General features: G+C 57.2%; 2 protein-coding genes across 5 annotated transcripts; both read left to right on the plus strand.

Annotated features, from left to right (window-relative positions):
- The first annotated feature begins 1,646 nt into the window (after positions 1–1,646).
- Positions 1,647–4,802, plus strand: LOC120368742 (sialidase-3-like). 2 transcript variants are annotated; one of them, XM_039481227.1, is made up of 3 exons: positions 1,647–1,729; positions 2,148–2,378; positions 3,194–4,802. In XM_039481227.1, exons 2-3 carry the CDS (start codon positions 2,175–2,177, stop codon positions 4,271–4,273), a joined length of 1,284 nt encoding a protein of 427 aa, XP_039337161.1. In that variant the 5' UTR covers positions 1,647–1,729; positions 2,148–2,174; the 3' UTR covers positions 4,274–4,802. The 2 variants fall into 2 exon arrangements, with proteins under 2 accessions (XP_039337161.1, XP_039337171.1); XM_039481237.1 differs by lacking the exon at positions 1,647–1,729 and adding an exon at positions 1,849–2,071.
- Positions 1,667–20,247, plus strand: LOC120368752 (sialidase-3-like). 3 transcript variants are annotated; one of them, XM_039481261.1, is made up of 4 exons: positions 1,667–1,729; positions 16,451–16,681; positions 17,496–19,489; positions 20,097–20,247. In XM_039481261.1, exons 2-3 carry the CDS (start codon positions 16,478–16,480, stop codon positions 18,561–18,563), a joined length of 1,272 nt encoding a protein of 423 aa, XP_039337195.1. In that variant the 5' UTR covers positions 1,667–1,729; positions 16,451–16,477; the 3' UTR covers positions 18,564–19,489; positions 20,097–20,247. The 3 variants fall into 3 exon arrangements, with proteins under 3 accessions (XP_039337195.1, XP_039337184.1, XP_039337198.1); XM_039481250.1 differs by lacking the exon at positions 1,667–1,729 and adding an exon at positions 16,039–16,375; XM_039481264.1 differs by lacking the exon at positions 1,667–1,729 and adding an exon at positions 16,039–16,255.
- Positions 20,248–20,769: the final 522 nt, after the last annotated feature.

Here is a 20,769-nt window from a genome sequence, read left to right on the forward strand (position 1 = left end):
CTATCCATCATATTATCCTTTTGACCCTGTCTTTAGGATGGGTCAGCCTGTTCCCCATTATTTCTGTGGAATGTGTTCGTACCAGAATGTTCTGGTGCCATCCTGGCACACATTCATCCTATTAGTACTTGATACCTTTTAGAGCTGTGTATACGTGTAATTAGCAGCCGCCTTCTTGCCAACTTCTGGGAGCAGGGCCTGCCTCTGGCTCGCAGCTTAACTTTGTGTTATGTTAGCAAAGTCTTGACCATTACTTTAGTTCAGGCCTCAGGCCTCATACCGGGCCTCTGATACCAAGGGTTTGTTTTAGGGCCTCATCTGACTATGGGGGGAACTTGATACTATGGGGGGTAGCGGGGGCCGGTCTGATGGGGGTGGAGGGCACTAGGCGCAATGGGGGTGGGGGCAGGTCTGATGTGGGGGGGAATCGCGCATTGGGGGGGTGGAGAGACAGGTCTGATGGGGCTGGGGGGAACTCGATACAATGGGGGTTGGTGGGGGTATGTCTGTTGGTGGCGGGGGGACTCGGTGCAATGCGGGAGTAGGGAGCCAGGTCTGTTGTGGGGACTCGCCATGACTGGGGGTGGTGCAGAGGCCTTTTTGAGGTGGGGCGCTGTAGCACGTCTCTTTAGCAGTTATCTTGGCTGAAGCAGTGCCTGCAGGGGTGGGGTGGGCGCAGCTCACTGGAGCTTGAATCCCTGCCAGGGTTAGAGCTTCTCCTTTCACTTCTCTTGTTGTTTCTAGGCTCCCTGGTCCAGTTTGCCCCGGTCCCGCTGGAAGAGCAGAAAGCCGGGCCAGGAGGGAGAGGCCAGAGCCGGTTGCATTGGAGACAGCGCTGCGGGGAGCCCCTCCGGCAGGGCAGGCACAGTCCATGATCACAATGGTCCCTACTGGCCTGGGACCCTGCCTGGGGCTCGCTGGGCAGAAGGGCTGAGCCCGAGGGCTGGTCCAGGGCCCCCGGGGTCACTCCAGGGACTGCGGGGTTCACGGGCCTTTACCCCAGCCAGGATCTGGGCAGTGAGCGAGAGCAGCCCGGTTTGCCGCCGGTATCGGGGGAAGCGATCCAGCTGCGCACCGGCCGCGGGAGGAGGGAGCCGGGGAGAGGCAGGGAGCGGGTCCGGCTGCTCGCGGGGCCCGAGCCCCGCGGAGCCGAGTCGGCGGCGGGGGCAGGTCTGATGAGGACTCGGTGCAATGGGAGTGGTGGGGGGAGGACTCGGTGCAATGGGAGGTGGGGGGCAAGTGGGATGGGGGCAGGGAGGACTTGGGGCAGTGGGAGGTGGGGGGCAAGTCGGATGGGGGCAAGGAGGACTTGGGGCAATGGCAGGTGGGGGCAGGTCGGATGGGGCGGGGAGGACTCGGGGCACTGGGGGTGGGGGGCAGGTCTGATGGCGGGATTCGGTGCAATGTGGGTTGGCTGCGGGCAGGTCTGTTGCGGGTCTCGCCATGACCGGGGGCGGGGCGCTGTAGCGCGTGTGGGCGAAGCTGTGGGGGAGGAGGAAGGGGGGGCGGACCGGTGGGGTGGGCTCGGCTCGGCTCAGTAAGGCTTGAATCCTGCCAGGGTTAGAGCTTCTCCTTTCACGTCTCCTGCTGTTTCTAGGCTCCCTGGTCCAGTTTGCCCTGGTCCCGCTGGAAGAGCAGAAAGCCGGGCCAGGAGGGAGAGGCCAGAGCCGGTCTGCATTGGAGACAGCGCTGCGGGGAGCCCCTCCGGCAGGGCAGGCACCGGCTGACGGTAAATTGCTGCCCCGGGCTGGGCTGGGAAAGTCTGGGCTTGGAGGAAGGTGCCTGTTTTCTCTTGGAGACAGAGGGGGCCGGGTTCTGATCTCTGTGACGCTGGTGTAAACCCAGAGCCAGAAATTACTCCAGCCTAACTGAGCAGAATTTGGCCCTAACTCAGTGTCCCAGCCCCCACCCCCTGCTGATCAGGGCTGGATCCTGCTCTCATTGAAATCAGTAGGAGCTAAGTCTGCACTGAGCCCCTTGCAGCATTGGTCCCTGAGCTGGTTGCCTGATGCAGTGAGTCTGTGGTAGAGATGGGGAAAGAAGGAGCTCAGTATGTTTCCTGTCTGAGCAGGTGGGTGCAGCTCTGTGGCTGAGGGAAGCTACGTAGCTAGTTGTTTTCACCCCCTTGATCCCTTTTCTCCCCCCAGTTGAGGTTTCTGCTGTGTCGAGACATCATGATCAAGGCTTCGATGAGCTCTGGGAAGGCGACTCTCTTCCAACAGGATCCGCAGAGTGGGGTCACCTATCGGATCCCCGCACTGCTGTATATCCCCCCAGACATGCTCCTGGCGTTCGCGGAGAAACGCTCCTCTCCCAGGGACGAGGACGCTGAGTCCCTGGTGCTGAGACGAGGTCGGAAGACAGGGACTTCGGTCGAGGTAATTCCCTGTGCATTGTTTCCCTGCAGCCCCCCCTCGCTTGCTGCCCGCTCTCTGCCCGAGGTGTCTCAGCATTAGCGCTTCCCGGGGTTGTGCCTCTCCCTGGATACCTGCACTCCAGGCCATTCACCCCCCAGTAGCTAATGATACTGGCGCAGGGCTGGCTCCTGTGCGGGGCAGAGCGCTCCGATGAGGGGCCGGGGGCCTTTTGAAGTCCAGAGGGAGTTGAGGCTGCTCAGCACCTTGCAGGATCGCACCCCTAAGGACTATGACGGGGGAAGACACCTGGGAACCCTACTGCCGACCTGGGCTGGGAGACTCCCTCCAAATGCAGTGTAGACGCCCAGGAGAGCAGCCCAGGAGAGGGAAGCCGGGCCGGGGAACTGGCTGGGATTGCGACAGTTCCTTTCCCGCAGAGCTAGCGACTGCGTGATTGGCGTGTGTCTGGTCTCCAATTGCAGCCAGCTTGTGTCTGGCTGGATCCGCGTAGGGAGGAAAAGCAGAGCCAAGCCACTAAAGCAGAAGCCAGCGCAGCCCCCAGGGGAGCTGCTGCAGCCCAGCCCGTGCTCCCTTAGGGGAAGGCAGAACCAAGAGCCAAAAATGAGGCTCTTCGATCCCCGTTTTGGCAGCCGCTTGGTTTTCAGAAGTGCTGAGGGCCCAACAGCTCCCCCTGGTGGTTGGGCGAAGTGTGAGCACCGCGGCCCATCCAGCCCTGAGGCGGCCATACGGGATGGTCAAAGTGATGTCCTGAGGAGTGGGCCCCGCTCGCTTACCCCTCTGACCTACCTGTTCTCGCCCCCTCTCTCCTGCTGCAGTGGGGGCCCAGTGAGCCCTTGACAAGCGCAGTGTTAGAGGGTCACCGCACGATGAACCCCTGCCCGGTGTACGAGCAGAAGAGTCAGACTGTCTTCCTGTTCTTCATCTGCGTGAGGCAGCACGTCTCAGAGCAATGTCAGATCTGGACTGGGCAGAACGCCGCCCGGCTCTGCTACATCCGCAGCGGAGACGCCGGCCAGACCTGGAGCTCGTTAACGGACTTGATGGAGCAGGAGCAGGTGATTGGGGAAGACTTGAAGGACTGGGCCACGTTTGCGGTGGGGCCAGGGCACGGGGTGCAGCTCAGCTCTGGGCGGCTGGTGATCCCGGCTTATACCTACCACATTACAGCTCGCTTCTGCTGCCTGCCGCTGCCCTGCTGGACCCAACCCCGGTCCTTGGTCTTTTATAGTGACGACGGTGGGCAGCGCTGGCACAAGGGTGAGCTGATTGAGGGCATGAATACGGTGGAGTGCCAGGTGGCCGAGGTGGCGTGCCGGGCCTGCGACCCCGTGCTGTACTGCAACGCCCGCACCCTCTGCCGGTGCCGGGCAGCGGCACTCAGCACAGACCAGGGGCAGACATTCGAATGCCACTCCTCGTGCAAGCAGCTGTGCGAGAATTGCTGCCAGGGCAGTGTGGTGAGCTTCACACCGACAACAGGGCTTCTGGAGGCGGATGGCGCGGAAGGGTCAAACGCCCCAGCCCCCGAGACAACCTGGCAGTTGAATGGTGAGAACGCCCCCTCCGCCATCCGCAGAAGCACCGTGTCGTGGCTGCTTTACTCCCACCCAACAGATAAATGCAAGCGGGTCGACCTGGGCATCCACCTCAACCGGTCCCCGTTGAATGAGGCCAAGTGGGAGCACCCCTGGCTCCTGTACCACGGGCCGTGTGGTTACTCGGACCTGGCTGTGTGCCAGGAGGTGTCAGCACCGCTCTTGTTTGGCTGCCTGTTTGAGTGCGGGGTGAATCATGCCTGGGAGGAGATCGCCTTCCAGCTCTTCTGCTTTGAGGATCTCCAGAAGGGCAGAGGCTCCTTGGAGCAGCAGCCCAAAGCAAAGCTGAAATCCGTCTAGTGGTGTCCTTTGGGGGAGTACATGAGGCACCCCCCCTCCCCCCCCAGTGAAGATCCTCATCCCCATGAGGCCTGGGCTTCCGAAAGCAGCTTCTTCTTTTGGGTGTCTCTTCTTTGGGCTCCGGGACTTCCTGTGGCCTGGTTTGCAGAAGACTTCCTAGGGCAGGGGTAGGCAAACTGCGGCCCGTGGGCTGGATTCGGGCCGCGAGCCGTTTTAAGCCAGGCCCCAAACTCCCGCTGGGCAGCGGGGTCTGGGGATTGCCCTGGTCCGGTGGTCCAGCTGGGGTGCCAGGTCGGGGGCCACACCACGTGGCTCAGCCCCGCTCCAGCTGGGGCACTGGGTCGGGGGCCGCAGCATGGCCCCACTCCAGGGTACATGCTCGGGGACCTCACCACGCAGCTCCCAGAAGCAGCCGCATGGTCCCACTCCAAGGGTCGGGGGTCCCTCCACGCGTAGAAGCCGGAGAAGGGACATGCCACTGCTTCCGGGAGCCGCTTGAGGTAAGCACCGCTCTGAGCCTGCACCCCTGAGCCCCTCCCCATGCCCAATCCCCTGCCCCAGCCCTGATCCCCCTCCCGCTCTCCAAACCGTTTGATCCCAGCCTGGAGCACCCTCCTGGACAGCAAACCTCTCATCCCCAGCCCCACCCCAGAGTCCGTATCCCCAGCCAGAACCTGCACCCCTTCCTGCACCTAACCCCAATGTTGTGAGCATTCATGGCCCGCCATACCATTTCTATTGCCTGATGTGTCCCTCAGGCCAAAAAGTTTCCCCACCCCATCCTAGGGCCTGGTTTGCAGAGGAGCGAAGCATCCGTCACTCCATCTGAGACTGAGAACTTGGCCACAGCCCAGGCAGCTGTGCCAGCCTCTCCATTGCCATCCTGAGCCAGATGAACCACAGCCAGGGCCAAAATGCCTGCTGGTGTAAATCAGCTCAACAGGTTACACCAAGGATCTGGCCCAGAGCGAAGACTGCTCAGTCCATACTCCACAGACCTGTCAATCCTTGGTCCCTCTGCTGAGACTGCCAGGGGAGGTGGCACATTCAGCTAGTGCTAATGTGGGCATTTGCCCTGTGATACAGAGCCCTGGTTTTTGCAGTGCTGTTGGTCCCAGAGACAAGGGAGGGGAGAGAGACACCCCGAGCTCTTTGCCAGGTCCGGGCAGGCTCCTCCCAGCGTCACAGCTCAATGCAAGGTGGACAGATTGCGAAGCATAAGGGGTTCACACATGTTGCAAGAAGCCATTCAAAGTGAAGTGGGCAGCTGACACCTTTGCAGCCATAGGACTGAGGAGAGTTGGTGGGTTACAGGTCGTTGTCATGAGACACAAAACCGGGGTCTCTATTGACTGAAGCTGGACCCCGAAAACCACAGACTCTAAGGGACGCTGGTTTTCTGTCTCCTGACACCGATCTGTAACCCACTAACCCGCCTTTGGGGAAGAAGAGCTCTGTGGAGCTCCAAAGCTTGTCACTTGCACCAACAGAAGCTGGTCCAATAAAAGATGGGCCCTCACCCACCTTGTCTCTCTCTCCTACAGGCCTGTCCATTAAAAACTGCACGGACACAAAAGAGAACTTACTCTGGGTGCAGGCGGGGGGATGGGAATCCGCTGTGAAAGTTGTGCTGCTGGGGGTGCTGTCCTAAGGTCCCTGTAAGCTGCGCGGCCGCGCTGCAGCCTATTGAGCGCCACACAGGCGCTCAGGGAACCCGCCTGGCAGGGACCTGCCACAGCTGGGGAAGGGCCGCCCCTCCCCCAGCCCCAACTCAGCCCTGGATCTGCTGCGGCCAGGGGAAGAGCACCCAGCCCCAGCCCGGACCTGCCGCAGCCCCATCCCTGCCACAGCCGGGGGAGGTGCGCCCCTCTCCCGGCCCAAACTCAACCCAGATGTTGCACTCCATATGCTTTATAAAAATGTGTTTATAAGAGTGAATATGGTGTAACTGGAATATGCTTTGGCAAAAGGTCTCTTGTAAGGTATCATTACAAAGCTTCAGAGGGGTAGCCGTGTTAGTCTGGTTCTGTAGAAGCAGCAAAGAATCCTGTGGCACCTTATAGACTAACAGACATTTTGCAGCATGAGCTTTCGTGGGTGAATGCCCACTTCTTCGGATTACAAAGCTTATCATCTACTGAGTGTGATCATCCTATATGTATGAATGTATCATTCTTGTATCTGAAACTAGGAATGTGGAATATAACTCTGAGGGCCTGTTGTAATTATGCAAAGTGGGGGCCATTAATGGTGGCTTGGAATCTTGATGGCTCCTGTTGACTAGGACAATTGGCTGTAAATGGCTACTTGCAAACCTTCCTGTGTGCCAGCCTGTGAGTAATGAAGTCTCACAGGACATGTGAACATGTCACATGATATTGAAATCCATTTTAAACCTGTTGCTTTTTCATTTAGAAGGAGAGGTGGGAATCCAGAGAAAGACAAAGGATTCCCACCTTGTGCCAAAGATATAAAAGGGGTGGAACAGAACAAAGGGAGCTTCCAGTCATGAGAACACTGCAGCTTTCCATCTAAGATGTCTGCTGGAACTGACAAGGACTGTGTAGTAAGGGCAGGCCCTGATAAAGGCCCAGTATGAGGCCTGAACTAAAGTAATGGACAAGACTTAGCAAAAAAGCAAAGTAAGGCTGTGAGCTGAAGGCCGGCTCGGTTCACAGAAGCTGGCAAGGAAAGGGCTGATGTTGCATAAACATATATTCACCTAGCATACTGAAGTATAAACATATATTCACCTAGCATACTGAAGTATAAACATATATTCACCTAGCATACCGAAGTATAAACACAGCACTAGAATACACTATACTGAAACATTTCATAGATAATAAAAGGACAGGCCAACCCATCCCAATGACGGGGCAAAAGGGTAATATGATGGATAGAGTTGTTTTGATCGAACCAACATGTACAAGGTAGAAGGCGGCACCTTACTACGTAGAGGGGTTGTACCTTGCTACGTAGAGGGGTGGCCCCTCAATACGTCAGGTGTGATGTGTAACTTGTTTGTACCTGTGTATAAGAATGCACCCCTGGGGCGGTGTCTTTGTCCGGCCGAGGGGGCAGTGGAAAGTCCCGCCACTGACTGAGCCGGGTCCATTGCCAAGAGGCACTTTCTCGCAGTACGCTCGGTAGACTAAGTAATCTACGGGGAACTGCCATTGTGTCAGAATTCGCAATAAACCTAGCCGACGTGACTTTGCATCTTACTGACTCTGTGGTTATTGGGGGTTCTCGTCGGGTCTGCTGTGTCAGCTATCTGCGCACAGCTGGGGCAGCACACAGAGGGAACACATGCATGCAGCCGAGTGACATCAACATTGGAGAAAGCAGAGCACCACACCGGTAGCACTCTGACAACAGACTGTACCGGGGAAAGGATTGGGGCCAGACTAGGAAGGAGTCTAGTCTGTGAAAGAAGCTTATTGGAACATTTCTGAGGGTGAGATTTACTCGTAATCAGTTTCTTAATGTGTTAGGCTTAGACTTGCGTGTTTTGTTTTACTTTGCTTGGTAACTTACTTTGTTCTGTCTGTTATTACTTGGAACCACTTAAATCCTACTTTCTGTATTTAATAAAATCACTTTTGTTTATTAGTAAACGCAGATTAAGTGATTAATACCTGGGGGAGCAAACAGCTGTGCATATCTCTCTATCAGTGTTATAGAGGATGAACAATTTGTGAGTCTATCCTGTATAAGCTTTATACAGAGTAAAACAGATTTATTTGTGGTTTGGATCCCATTGGGAACGGGGTGTCTGGGTGCTGGAGATAGGCGACCTGCTGAGCAGTTTTTGGTTAAAGCCTGGCTTTGGCGGCATGGACCATACCTGGGTCTGTGTTGCAGCAGGCTGGTGTGTCTGACTGAAGAAGGCAGAGTTCTGGAGTCCCAAGCTGGCAGGAAAAATGGGCTCAGAGGTAACGTCAGGTGACAGTCCTGAGGGGGTCTCTGTGACTGAACCCATCACAGCAGGACTCTGCACTTGTCCTTGTTGAACCTCATCCAATTTCTTTTGGCCCAATCCTCCATTTTTTCTAGGTCTCTCTGGATCCTATCCCTACCCTCCGGCATATCTATATCTTCCCCCAGTTTAGTGTCATCCATAGGCGCCAACTCCCCCTCTTTCACGTGGGTGCTCGACCCCACCCCGCCTCTAGCCCTGCCCCCACTACACCCCTTCCATGAGGCCCCACTCCTGCCCTACCTCTTCCCACCCCTTCCCCGCCCCCATTCCAACTCCTTCCCCAAATCCCTGCCCCGGCCCTGCCTCTTCCCTGCCTCCTCCCCTGAGCGCGCCACATTCCCGCTCCTCCCACATCATGCTAACCCTGCCAAACAGCTGTTTCACAGTGGCTGGGCAGGAAATGCTGGGAGATATGGGGAGGAGTGGGGATGTGGTGTGCTCATGGGGGCAGGAGGGGAGCTTGGCTGCCAGTGGGTGCAGAGCCACCCACTAATTTTTCCCCATGGGTGCTCTAGGCCTGGAGCATCCACGGAGTTGGCGCCTATGGTGTCATCCACGAATTTGCTGAGGGTGCAATCCATCCCATCATCCGGATCATTAGTGAAGATGTTGAACAAAACCGATCCCAGGACCGATCCCTGGGGCACACTGCTTGATACCGGCTGCCAACTAGACATGGAGCCATTGATCACTACCCACTGAGCCCGATGATCTAGCCAGCTTTCTATCCGCCTTATAGTCCATTCATTCAGTCCATAATTCTTTAACTTGCTGGCAAGAATACTGTGGGAGACCATATCAAAATCTTTGCCAAAGTCAAGATATATCACGTCTGCCGCTTTCCCCATATCCACAGAACCAATTATCTCGTCATCACAGGTGCCAACTTCTCCTGGCGCCGGTGGGTGCTCGACCCCCTGGCCCGGCCCCGACTCCACCCTGCCCCACCCCTCCCACCCCTCCCCTGCCTCCATTCCAACCCCGTACCCAAAGTCCCCGCCCCAACTCTGACCCTCCGCCCCTATTCTACTCCTTCCACAAGTGTCCACCCCGGCCCCGCCTCCTCCCCTGAGAGCACCATGTTCCCACTCCTCCCCTCTCCCTCCCACAGCTTGTTACTCCTCAGCAGCAAGCACTGGGAGGAGAAGCAGGGATGCGGTGTGCTCTGGGGAGGAGGGGGAGGTGAGTTGGGGTGGGGAGGCAGAGCGGGGAGCTTGGCTGCTGGTGGATGCAGAGCACCCACCAATTTTTCCCCGTGGGTGCTCCGAGTCGGCGCTTATGCTCATCTTTGAAGGCAATCAGGTTGGTCAGGCATGACTTGCCCTTAGTGAATCCATGTTGACTGTTCCCTATCACCTTCCTCTCCTCCAAGTGCTTCAAAATGGAGAAGCTCCACTAGGTGGTGAAGCAAGACTGCCAGATGCAGGGAATCAGGGAGGGACTGACTGAGGGGTGGAAATGAGAGGAGCTGCAGCATAACGCGGGGGAGGGGAGTGGGCAGAAGCGGTGGCCCCAGACAGGCAGGTTCCCACACTGGGAGCCTGCCTGTCTGGGGAGAGCAGCGCTGGGGCTTTCTCTGTGCAGCTGAGAGGCCGAGCGCCTGCAGCAAAAATTCAGCACACGGTATTGGAAACAGCCTGGCCTAATGGTTAGAGCACAAGCCCCAGGGCTGAGTTCTAGTCCGGGCTCTGCCTCTGATTCACTGCCAGCCTGGGCCAGGTCACGGCACTGCTTCGTGGTTCAATTTTCCCATTGATCTCCCGTGGAAGGGCCAGGAGATTTACCCCTGCTGTGAAGCACTGTGAGAGCTGGAAATATCGACTAGGGAGGGTAACTGGCCGATGCAGAAGGCCACAGTCCATGATCACAATGGTCCCTGCTGGCCTGGGACCCTGCCTGGGGCTCGCTCGGTGAGAAGGGCTGAGCCTGAGGACTGGCCCAGGGCCCCCAGGGTCACCCCAGGGACTGCGGGGTTCACGGGGCTTTACACCAGCCAGGATCTGGGCAGTTAACGAGAGCAGCTTAGGATTTACCTCCGGTGCCAGGTCAAGCAATTCAGCTGCACACCGGCCGCGGGAGGAGACAGCTAGGAGGGAGCTGGAGACAGGCAGGGAGCGGGTCCTGCTGCTCCCAACACCCTGTGGTGCTCGAGCCCCACGGAGCTGTGAGTGCAGAGCAGAGTCTGCAGTGAGGAGTGGCGGGGGCAGGTCTGATGGGGGCGGCAGGGCTCAGTGCAATGGGGCATGGGGGGCAGAGTGCACAGCTGCCTAAGGCCAGCGCTGAGGATTGAGTGTCCCTAGTGCTGCCATTGCAAGGTTCAAGCATGCTCAGTCTTAGAACTGCCACCCCTCTCCCGCAGCTAGTAGGTGCACCTGTCTAAGGCTGGCCTCTGGCAATTGGCCCCATGGCTATAGCCAGAGAAGCTACAGGTGGCTCTGTGACTACTGGGGGCCATTAAGCTGGGAGCAGATAAAGAAACTGGAGTTAACCTCAAGGAACAGAGGTCACCCGTAGGAAAGGAATGTCAAGCGGAGCAGGGAAAGTGGAAGCAGGTCAGGTTTGCAGGGGGAGAATAGGACCAGCTATCTGGGGAGCATTCCAAGGTAGAAGGGAAACAAGCCTGGGGAGAGGTGGTGGTGACCACGTAGTGGAATAGCACGTAGATGGGAGCAGAGGGAAAAAGAAGGCTGGTGACTGCAGGTTCCCACGGGCTAAGTGCTCACTGAGCCAGGGTTGGAGAAATGATGTTTGCAAGTGCCGTGCTCAAATAGCAGGATGGGGGCTGGGGGAGGAATTTGTCAGAACTGATCAGGTATCTGCTGGCTGTGGAACCTTATTGAGCTGAGGCCAGGATCACATACTGTGACTGGAGACATAGGGTGTTACTGGAGACATGGCTAGCGAATGTCTGACTGAGGAAGGAGATAAAACTGTGGGGAGTTTCCATGATCGTTATGAAAGTTCTGCTCACTGTGGACACTGGAAAGCCCAATGGGTACAGCTCAATGAGAAGAACTGGGGGCTGAGGCAGCTGGGTATGGCAATACATATAGTTAAGCAGAGGTGTGTGATCAAAATGAAAAATGTCTTTGAGATTCAGTACCCGGGTATATTATGGCGCCAATGGTGCCACCACACCAGGCCCACACTCAGAAGGGGCCCATCATGATTACATGGGGGCCCGCAAATGTGTTTGGCGCCGGGCCCACAAAAGGTTCATCTGGTCCTGCCACTAAGCCCAGGCGGTTGTGCCCTGGGCAGTATGTCGAAGCGAGCCACATCTGTAGAGACCTAAACCTCAGCCTGGCATGCTGGACCATATATGTGCAGGCGGCCATGTGACCGAGGAGACTGAGGCAATTCCTTGCTGTAGGAGTCAGGTACTCTCTCATGCATCGAATGATAAATAACATGGCTTGGAATCGGGACTCTGGCAGACATGCTCTTGCCTGGACCAAGTCCAATACTGCCCTGATAAATTCTATTCTGTGGGTTGGTGACAGAGGTGGACTTGTTCATGTTGAGGAGGAGACCAAGTCTCTCAAATGTGGATGTGACCAGACTGACCTGTGACTCCACCTGCTCCCCGGTGCGCTCCCCGAGTAGCCAGTCATCTAGGTAAGTGTATATCTGCACCTGCCTCCTTTGGAGGAAGGCTGCTACCACTGACATGCACTTGGTGAACACACGTGGGGCTGTCAACAGGCCGCAGGGAAGGACCGTGAACTGATAATGTTTTTGGTCAATCACAAACCTTAAGAAGCGTCTGTGAGCAGGGAGAATCAATATGTGAAAGTACATGTCTTTCATGTCGAGGGCAGAGAATCCGTCTCCCAGATCCAGGGAAGGGATAATTGTATTGAGGGAGACCATGTGGAACTTCAACTTTACCATGAACTTGTTGAGTCCTGGCCGGTCTAGAATGGGTCTGAGACCCCTCTTGGCTTAGAGGATTAGGAAGTATCGGGAATAGAATCCCTTGCCCCTTAGCTCCTGAGGAACCTCCTCCACTGCTCCTGTGGCGAGGAGCGCCTGCACCTCCTGGATAAGGAGTTGCTCGTTAGAAGGGTACCTGAAGAGGGATGGGAAAGGGGTGGGGGGTGGGAAGGAGGGTAGGAGCAGAATTGGAGAGAATATCCCATTTCCACCATGTGACGAACCCAGCAGTCCGATGTTATTTGGGACCATGCACGGTAGAAGTAGGATAAACTGTTCAAAAAACATGGGGAAGTATAGGCGCCAACTTTCTCCAGCGCCGGTGGGTGCCCACGCCCCCCTGCCCCTGCCCCGACTCCACCCCATCCCCGCCCCTGGCCCCGCCCCCATTCCAACCCCATCCCCAAAGTCCCTGCCCTAACTCCACCCCATCCCTGCCCCTATTGGATCCCTTCCCCAAATCCCCACCCCAACCCCGCCTCTTCCTCCAGCGCGCCGCATTCTCCCTCATCCCCCCTCCCTCCCTGCCCCGCGAATCAGCAGTTTTGCGGCGCAAGCGCTGGGAGTGAGGGGAAACAGGACACGGTGACGTGCTTGCAACGGAGGCAGAGGTGAGCTGGAGAAGGAGGGCGGGATGGGGCCAGAGGGACCTGCTGGTGGGTGCTGAGCACCCACCAATTTTTTTCCATGGGTGCTCCAGGAGCACCCATGGAGTCAGCGCCTATGCAGGGAAGGATCCAGTGTTGAGACAGGTGCTCCATCCTCGGGCGCACCTTCCAAATGTCTGTTTTGAGCCCGACGAAGGCTTAGTCGGGCCCTGGCCCCGTCCAGACGGGGGATGGGAAGGTTTAGGGCTGCCATTCCTACCCTGCGCCTGTAGAATTCCTGCCTCAGCCGAGGATACGGGCACTGTTGCGGCACTTGGGGCTTAAAGGGCTTTCGCTGGGTTGCTGGAGTGTGTGCATAGCCAAAGATTTCATTGTCGCCCTGGAGTCTTTGAGGCCTTGCAGCCTGGAGTCAGTCTACTCGGCAAACAGACCTACCCCATCAAAGGGTAGGTCTTGCATGTGTAAGTGGGGGAAAATGGTCCCACTATTGTGGGGAACTTTCCTGTCTTCTGCACTACCCCAGTGAAATGGGCTAGCGAAAGGATCTGAGTCCTCGCTTCCACTTCCTTTACCCAGAGGCCTCCCTGCCCTTGAGGACTCCCCTTCCGCTCTCCTGTCTGGCAGAGTCCTCGTAACCCCGACAAGGCTGGGCCCAGGATTCCTGGGGGGCTCGACCCCCAACCCTGCTGTGGTCACCTGGGACAGGGGCGTCCCCACTCCGGGGTGCTCTCTCTGCACTGGGCACTTCCCTGACCCACTGATCATCCCATACAATTTAAATCAGTGGTTCTCAAAGCCGGTCTGCCACTTGTTCAGGGAAAGCCCCTGGCGGGCCGGGCTGGTTTGTTTACCTGCTGTGTGTCTGCAGGTTCGGCTGATCGTGGCTCCCACTTGCTGCGGTTCGCCGCTCCAGGCCAATGGGGGCTGCAGGAAGCGGTGCAGACCAAGTTATGTGCAGCAAACCGCGGCCAGTGGGAGCCACGATCGGCTGAACCTGTGGACGCGGCAGGTAAACAAACCAGCCAAACCCACCAGGGGCTTTCCCTGAACAAGCGGCGGACCGGCTTTGAGAACCACTGATTTAAAGCAAATACAAGTTATTTAATCAACAATAAATTTAAAAAAGAATAAGGAAAAATGGGAAAGGTTAAAGGAAACACATCACCCTGCTCTGTGGCAGGGAACATCACAGACAGTGTCTCTGGGATGTCAGGGCAGTTCACAGTCTGTTCCTTGTGGTCCCTGGCCTCCTTCTCAGGCCCTGGCTGTGCTGCAGGGATGCTGCGGGTTGGACACTCACTCTGGTGGTGGCCAAACACCTCCGGGCTTTGGGTGGTGGGACCCTTCTTCCCAGCGTCAGCCCCCCGTCGGGTTAAGATCCTCCTCCCAGTCTGGCCTGCAAGGACCCTTGGCTGGGGGTGTCTTTCTGCGCTGGGCCCTTTGCCCAGGGTCCCTCCCTTGGCTGGCCCCAGTTGCTCACCACACCTGGCTCCAGACTGCTCCAGCCCAAGCCCCAGCTCCACTGTTCTAGCTCCAGCTCCACTCGGCCTCTGCACTGATACTGATGCTGCTGCTCTGCCTCCAGCCCCCTGGGCTGCATCTCTAGCCCCTCTGGCTCTGTGGCTGCAGCTCTACTCCCAGCACAGGGTCTGCTCTCCCTGGGCTGTGGCTACAGCTCTGCTCCCAGCACAGGGTCTGTCCGTCTGCTCTCCCTGGGCTGTCTCTCTGGACTGGCTCTGTGGCTGTAGCTCCGCTCCCAGCACAGGGTCTGCTCTCCCTGGGCTGTGTCTGACTCTGCTCCCAACTCTGACCTGCTTCCTGGGCTGCTTTTCTGGCCCCTCTGGCTGGCACAGCTCTGCTCCCCTGCTCAGCTCGGGTCTCTGCTCTCTCCTTAGCTGGGCCCCACTCTGTCTGACCCAGGCAATTCCAGCTCACACAGAGGACAGGACTGAACCTGGCCTCTTGACTCCCTGATTAGCCTGCCCGCCCTGTCAATCAGAAGGGTCAATTTGAAATCCCTTCCCAAATCCCTGTCCTGGCCCTGGTTCTTCCCCGAGTGCGCCGCGTTCCTCCTCCTCCCCCATCCCTCCCAGGGCTTGCCCCATGAAACAGCTGTTTCGCGGCACACGCGCTGGGAGGGAGCGGGGAGAAGCAGGACCCGGTGGCGCGCTTGGGGAGGAGGCAGAGGCAGAGGTGAGCTGGGTCTGGGGGTGGGTCGGGGAGTTGTGGTGGGTGCTTTCCCCAGAGGTGCTCCAGCCCCGGAGCACTCATGGAATCGGCGCCTATGACCCCAGGGACTGCGGAGTTCACAGGGCTTTACACCAGCCAGGATCTGGGCAGTTAACGAGAGCAGCCCGGTTCCGCCAGCAGCGTAGGGTTTACCTCCGGTGCCAGGGCAAGCGATTCAGCTGCACACCGGCTACAGAAGGAGACAGCTGGAGACAGGCAGGGAGCGAGTCCTGCTGCTCCCTGAGCCCTGCAGTGCCCGAACCCCACAGAGCCATGAGTGCGGAGCAGAGTCTGCGGTGAGTGGCGGCTGGGCAGGTCTGCTGGGGGTGGGGAGACTCCTGGCCCCACCACCCAATGAGCCAAGTCTCCCCACCCCCATCGGACCAGCCCCCCACTGCATTGAGTCCCCCGCATCAGACCTGCGCCTGCCATCCCCCCTTGCACCGAGCCACTGCTCATGCCAGAGGATTGGGCCAAAAGAAATCTGATGAGGTTCAACAAGGACAAGTGCAGAGTCCTGCACTTAGGACAGAAGAATCCCATGTCACTTGGAGACAGAGGGGGCCGGGTTCTGAGCTCTGTGACGCTGGTGTAAACCCAGAGCCAGAAATTACTCCAGCGTAACTGAGCAGAATTTGGCCCTAACTCAGTGTCCTAGCCCCCACCCTCTGCTGATCAGGACTGGATCCTGCTCTCATTGAAATCAGTAGGAGCTAAATCTGCACTGAGCCCCTTGCAGCATTGGTCCCTAAGTTGGTTGCCTGTGCAGTGAGTCTATGGCAGAGATGGGGAAAGAAGCCAAATCTCCTGACTTGTGGCTTAACCACAGGGCCATCCTGCCTTCGTCCACATTTCGCTGTGGCCAGTGTTTGTTCTTGTTTTAACAAAGGTAAAATGTCCTTCTTCTAATCTAGGTTGATCCCTTGGGGTTTCTCTTTCTGTTCCTTTCACTTCCGGGCTCTGCACTCCCTCCCCCCGTGGAGTTATTTGAAAGAGAGGCTGAAGTTTCTCACTGACACTAATTAAAAATGTCATGATCGCATTTCATCCAGCGTTATCTACAAAAGCTCAATGTGGGGCTTAAACTGCTCCATCGCCCTCTGAAGTCTGCAGGAAACTCTGGGCGGCATCAGAGCACGGAGGAAACAAAGTCCATTTTGGGGACTTGGGAGCAAAAGAAATAGCAGCAAAAGGAAACTGAAATAAGGATGTGCATAGCTGGAGGTGGGCTGTAACCATGTATGGCTGAGCTCTGCAGCACACAGCTAATGCACTCCTGCCTTTACGGCTCAGGCTTATTGCTTCTTCTGTCTGAGGAGCCCAGTATGTTTCCTGTCTGAGCAGGTGGGTGCAGCTCTGTGGCTGAGGGAAGCTCCCTAACTAGTTGTTTTCACCCCCTTGATCCCTTTTCTCTCCCAGCTGAGGTTTCTGCTGTGTCGAGACATCATGATCAAGGCTTCGATGAGCTCTGGGAAGGCGACTCTCTTCCACCAGGATCTGCAGAGTGGGGTCACCTATCGGGTCCCCGCACTGCTGTATATCCCCCCAGACACGCTCCTGGCGTTCGCGGAGAAACGCTCCTCTGCCAGGGACGAGGACGCTGAGTACCTGGTGCTGAGACGAAGTCGGAAGACAGGGACTTCGGTCGAGGTAATTCCCTGTGCATTGTTTCCCTGCAGCCCCCCCCCCCCCTTGCTTGCTGCCCGCTCTCCGCCCGAGGTGTCTCAGCATTAGCACTTCCTGGGGTTGTGCCTCTCCCTGGATATCTGCACTCCAGGCTATTCACCCCCCAGTAGCTAATGATACTGGTGCAGGGCTGGCTCCTGTGAGGCACAGAGCTCTCCGATGAGGGGCCGGGGGCCTTTGCCTGCCTTTTGAAGTCCAGAGGGAGCTCAGCACCTTGCAGGATCGCACCCTTAAGGACTATGACGGGGGAAGACACCTGGGAACCCTACTGCCGACCTGGGCTGGGAGGCTCACTCCAAATGCAGTGTAGACGCCCAGGAGACGGAGGCTGGGCCGGGCCAGGGAACTGGCTGGGAGTGCGACAGTCTCTTTCCCACGGAGCTAGCGACTGCGTGATTGGCGTGTGTCTTGTCTCTAATTGCAGCCAGCTTGTGTCTGGCTGGATCCGCGTAGGGAGGAAAAGCAGAGCCAAGCCACTAAAGCAGAAGCCAGCGCAGCCCTCAGGGGAGCTGCTGCAGCCCAGCCCGTGCTCCCTTAGGGGAAGGCAGAACCAAGAGTCTAAAATGAGGCTCTTCAATCCCTGTTTTGGCAGCTGCTTGGTTTTCAGAAGTGCTGAGGGCCCAACAGCGCCCCCTGGTGGTTGGACGAAGTGTGAGCTCCGTGGCCCATCCAGCCCTGAGGTGGCCATACGGGATGGTCATCGTGATGTACTGAGGAGTGGGCCCCGCTCGCTTACCCCTCTGACCTACCTGTTCTCGCCCCCTCTCTCCTGCTGCAGTGGGGGCCCAGGGAGCCCTTGACGAGCGCAGTGTTAGAGGGTCACCGCACGATGAGCCCCTGCCCGGTGTACGAGCGGAAGAGTCAGACTGTCTTCCTGTTCTTCATCTGCGTGAGGCAGCACGTCTCAGAGCAATGGCAGATCTGGACCGGGCAGAACGCCGCCCGGCTCTGCTACATCCGCAGCGGAGACGCCGGCCAGACCTGGAGCTCGTTAACGGACTTGACGGAGCAGGTGATTGGGGAAGACTTGAAGGACTGGGCCACATTTGCAGTGGGGCCAGGGCACGGGGTGCAGCTCAGCTCTGGGCGGCTGGTGATCCCGGCTTATACCTACCACATTACCACTCGCTGCTGCCACCTGCCGCTGCCCTGGGGGACCCAACCCCGGTCCTTGGTCTTTTATAGTGACGACTGCGGGCAGCGCTGGCACAAGAGTGAGCTGATTGAGGGCATGAAGACGGGGGAGTGCCAGGTGGCCGAGGTGGCGTGCCGGGCCTGCGACCCCGTGCTGTACTGCAACGCCCGCACCCCCTGCCGGTGCCGGGCAGCAGCGCTCAGCACAGACCAGGGGCTCACATTCGAGAGCCCCTCCTCGTGCAAGCAGCTGTGCGAGCCGCCTCACGGCTGCCAGGGCAGCGTGGTGAGCTTCACACCGACAACAGGGCTTCTGGAGGCGGATGGCGCGGAAGGGCCAGACGCCCCAGCCCACGAGACGACCTGCCTGTTGAACGGCGAGAACGCCCCCTCCGCCATCCGCAGAAGCACCTTGTCGTGGCTACTTTACTCCCACCCGATGGATAACAGCAAGCGGGTCGACCTGGGCATCTACCTCAACCAGTCCCCACTGAATGAGGCCAAGTGGGAGCACCCCTGGCTCCTGTACCACGGGCCGTGTGGTTACTCGGACCTGGCTGTATTACAGGAGGCATCAGCACCGCTCTTGTTTGGCTGCCTGTTTGAGTGCGGGGTGAATCACGCGTGTGAGGAGATTGCCTTCCAGCTCTTCTGCTTTGAGGATCTCCAAAGCTCCTTGGAGGAGCCCAAATCAAAGCAAAAATCTGACTAGTGGTGTCCTCCGGGGGAGTAAGTGAGGCGCACCCCCCCCCCCGAAGATCCCCACCTGGGCTTCCGAAAACAGCCTCTTCTTTCGGGTGTCTCTGGTTCAGGGTCCGGGACTTCCTAGGGCAGGGGTGGGCAAACTACAGACTGAGGAATGAGTGTAATAATTTCTGTGGCGTCGTGACAACTTCTTTTGTCAGGGTGGATGTGCCATGGCCCTGTGCTAAAATTCTTATGCCCTTCCAATGGAAATGCTTGATGTCCACCACTGCCCCCAGGTGGTTAGAATCACATCAACTCATAGGCACAGGAACTAAGAGTCTGGGGAGTGCTGCAGCAACCCCAGATTTTACGTGGGGCTCCACTTCCGGCCCCACACCTGGGGTCCCGGCTGCTGGCCCCACACCCAGAGTCCTGGCTGCTGGCCTTGTGCCCAGGGTCCCGGCTGCCAGCCCCGTGCCTCGTGGCTCTGCTCCCAGCCCCACATGCGGGGTCCTCTCCTGGCACTGAGCCTGGGACTCCGCCCCCAGCTGTGACCTCAGCCTCGGCCTCCTTACCCCTGTCCATGTCCCCCCTCCCAGAACCACGGCCCTGCTCCCAGCCTCATCTCTAGGGGGTGGCGAGCGAGCGGACATGGGTAAGGGGGGTACAGAATCCCCACTATAAAAATGATACTGGAATCCATCTTAAACCTGATGCTTTTTCATTTAGGAGGAGGGGTGGGAATCCAGAGAAAGACAAAGGATTCTCACCTTGTGCCAAAGATATAAAAGGGGTGGAACAGAACAAGAGAACTTCCAGTCATGAGAACACCCTGGCTTTCCATCTAAGACATCTGCTGGAACTGACAGGGACTGTACCAGGGGAAAGGATTGGGTCCAGACTAGGAAGGAGTCTAGTCTGTGAAAGAAGCTTATTGGAACATTTCTGAGGGTGAGATTTACTTGTAATCAGTTTCTTAATGTGTTAGGTTTAGACTTGCGTGTTTTGTTTTATTTTGCTTGGTAACTTACTTTGTTCTGTCTGTTATTACTTGGAACCACTTAAATCCTACTTCTTATACTTAATAAAATCACTTCTGTTTATTAGTAAACCCAGAGTAAGTGATTAATACCTGGGGGAGCAAACAGTTGTGCATGTCTCTCTGTCAGTGATATAGAGGGTGGGCAATTTATGAGTTTACCCTGGATAAGCTTTATACAGAATAAAACAGATTTATTTGTGGTTTGGATCCCATTGGGAACTGGGTGTCTGGGTGCTGGAGATAGGTGACCTGCTGAGCAGTTTTTGGTTAAAGTCTGGCTTTGGCGGCGTGGACCAGACCTGGGTCTGTGTTGCAGCAGGCTAGCGTGTCTGGCTCAACAAGGCAGGGTTCTGGAGTCCCAAGCTGGCAGGAAAAACAGGCTCAAAGGTAATTCCAGTACGTCAGGTGACAGTCTCAAGGGGGTCTCTGTGACTGAACCCATCACAGCAGGACTTTGCACTTGTCCTTGTTGAACCTCATCCAATTTATTTTGCCCCAATCCTCCAATTTGTCTAGGTTTCTCTGGATCCTATCCCTACCCTACGGCATATCTAAGTCTCCCCTACCTTAATGTCATCCAGGAACTTGATGAGGGTGCAATCCATCCCATCATCCAGATCATTAATGAAGATGTTGAAGAAAACCGACCCGAGGGCACTCCACTTGATTCCAGCTGCCAACTAGACATCGAGCTGGTGATCACTACCCGTTGAGTCCAAGGATCCAGCCAGCTTTCTATCCACCTTATAGTCCATTCATCCAATCCATGCTTCTTTAACTTGCTGGCAAGAATACTGTGGGAGATGGTATCAAAAGCTTTGCTAAAGTCAAGATATATCACATCCGCCGCTTTCCCCATATCCACAGAGCCAATTATCTCATCATAGAAGGCAATCAGGTTGGGCAGGCATGATTTGCCCTTGGTGAATCCATGCTGACTTTTCCTATCACCTTCCTCTCCTCCAGGGGCGGCTCTAGAAATCGGGCTGCCCCAAGCAGCGCGGAGCGCTGCGCCGTTCCCGGTCCCGGCGGGTCCTCTTCCGCGGCTCCGGTTGAGCTCCTGCCGGCATGCCTGCGGCAGGTCCACGGAGCCCGGACGGCGAACCTGCCGCAGTCATGCCTGCGGAGCTCAACCGGCCGCGGGAAGACGGGACCCGCCGCAGTCATGCCTGCGGCAGGTCCGCCACGG

Source organism: Mauremys reevesii, linkage group 1 (genome assembly GCF_016161935.1).
Source record: "Mauremys reevesii isolate NIE-2019 linkage group 1, ASM1616193v1, whole genome shotgun sequence".
In the NCBI taxonomy this organism is placed as follows: Eukaryota; Metazoa; Chordata; order Testudines; family Geoemydidae; genus Mauremys; species Mauremys reevesii.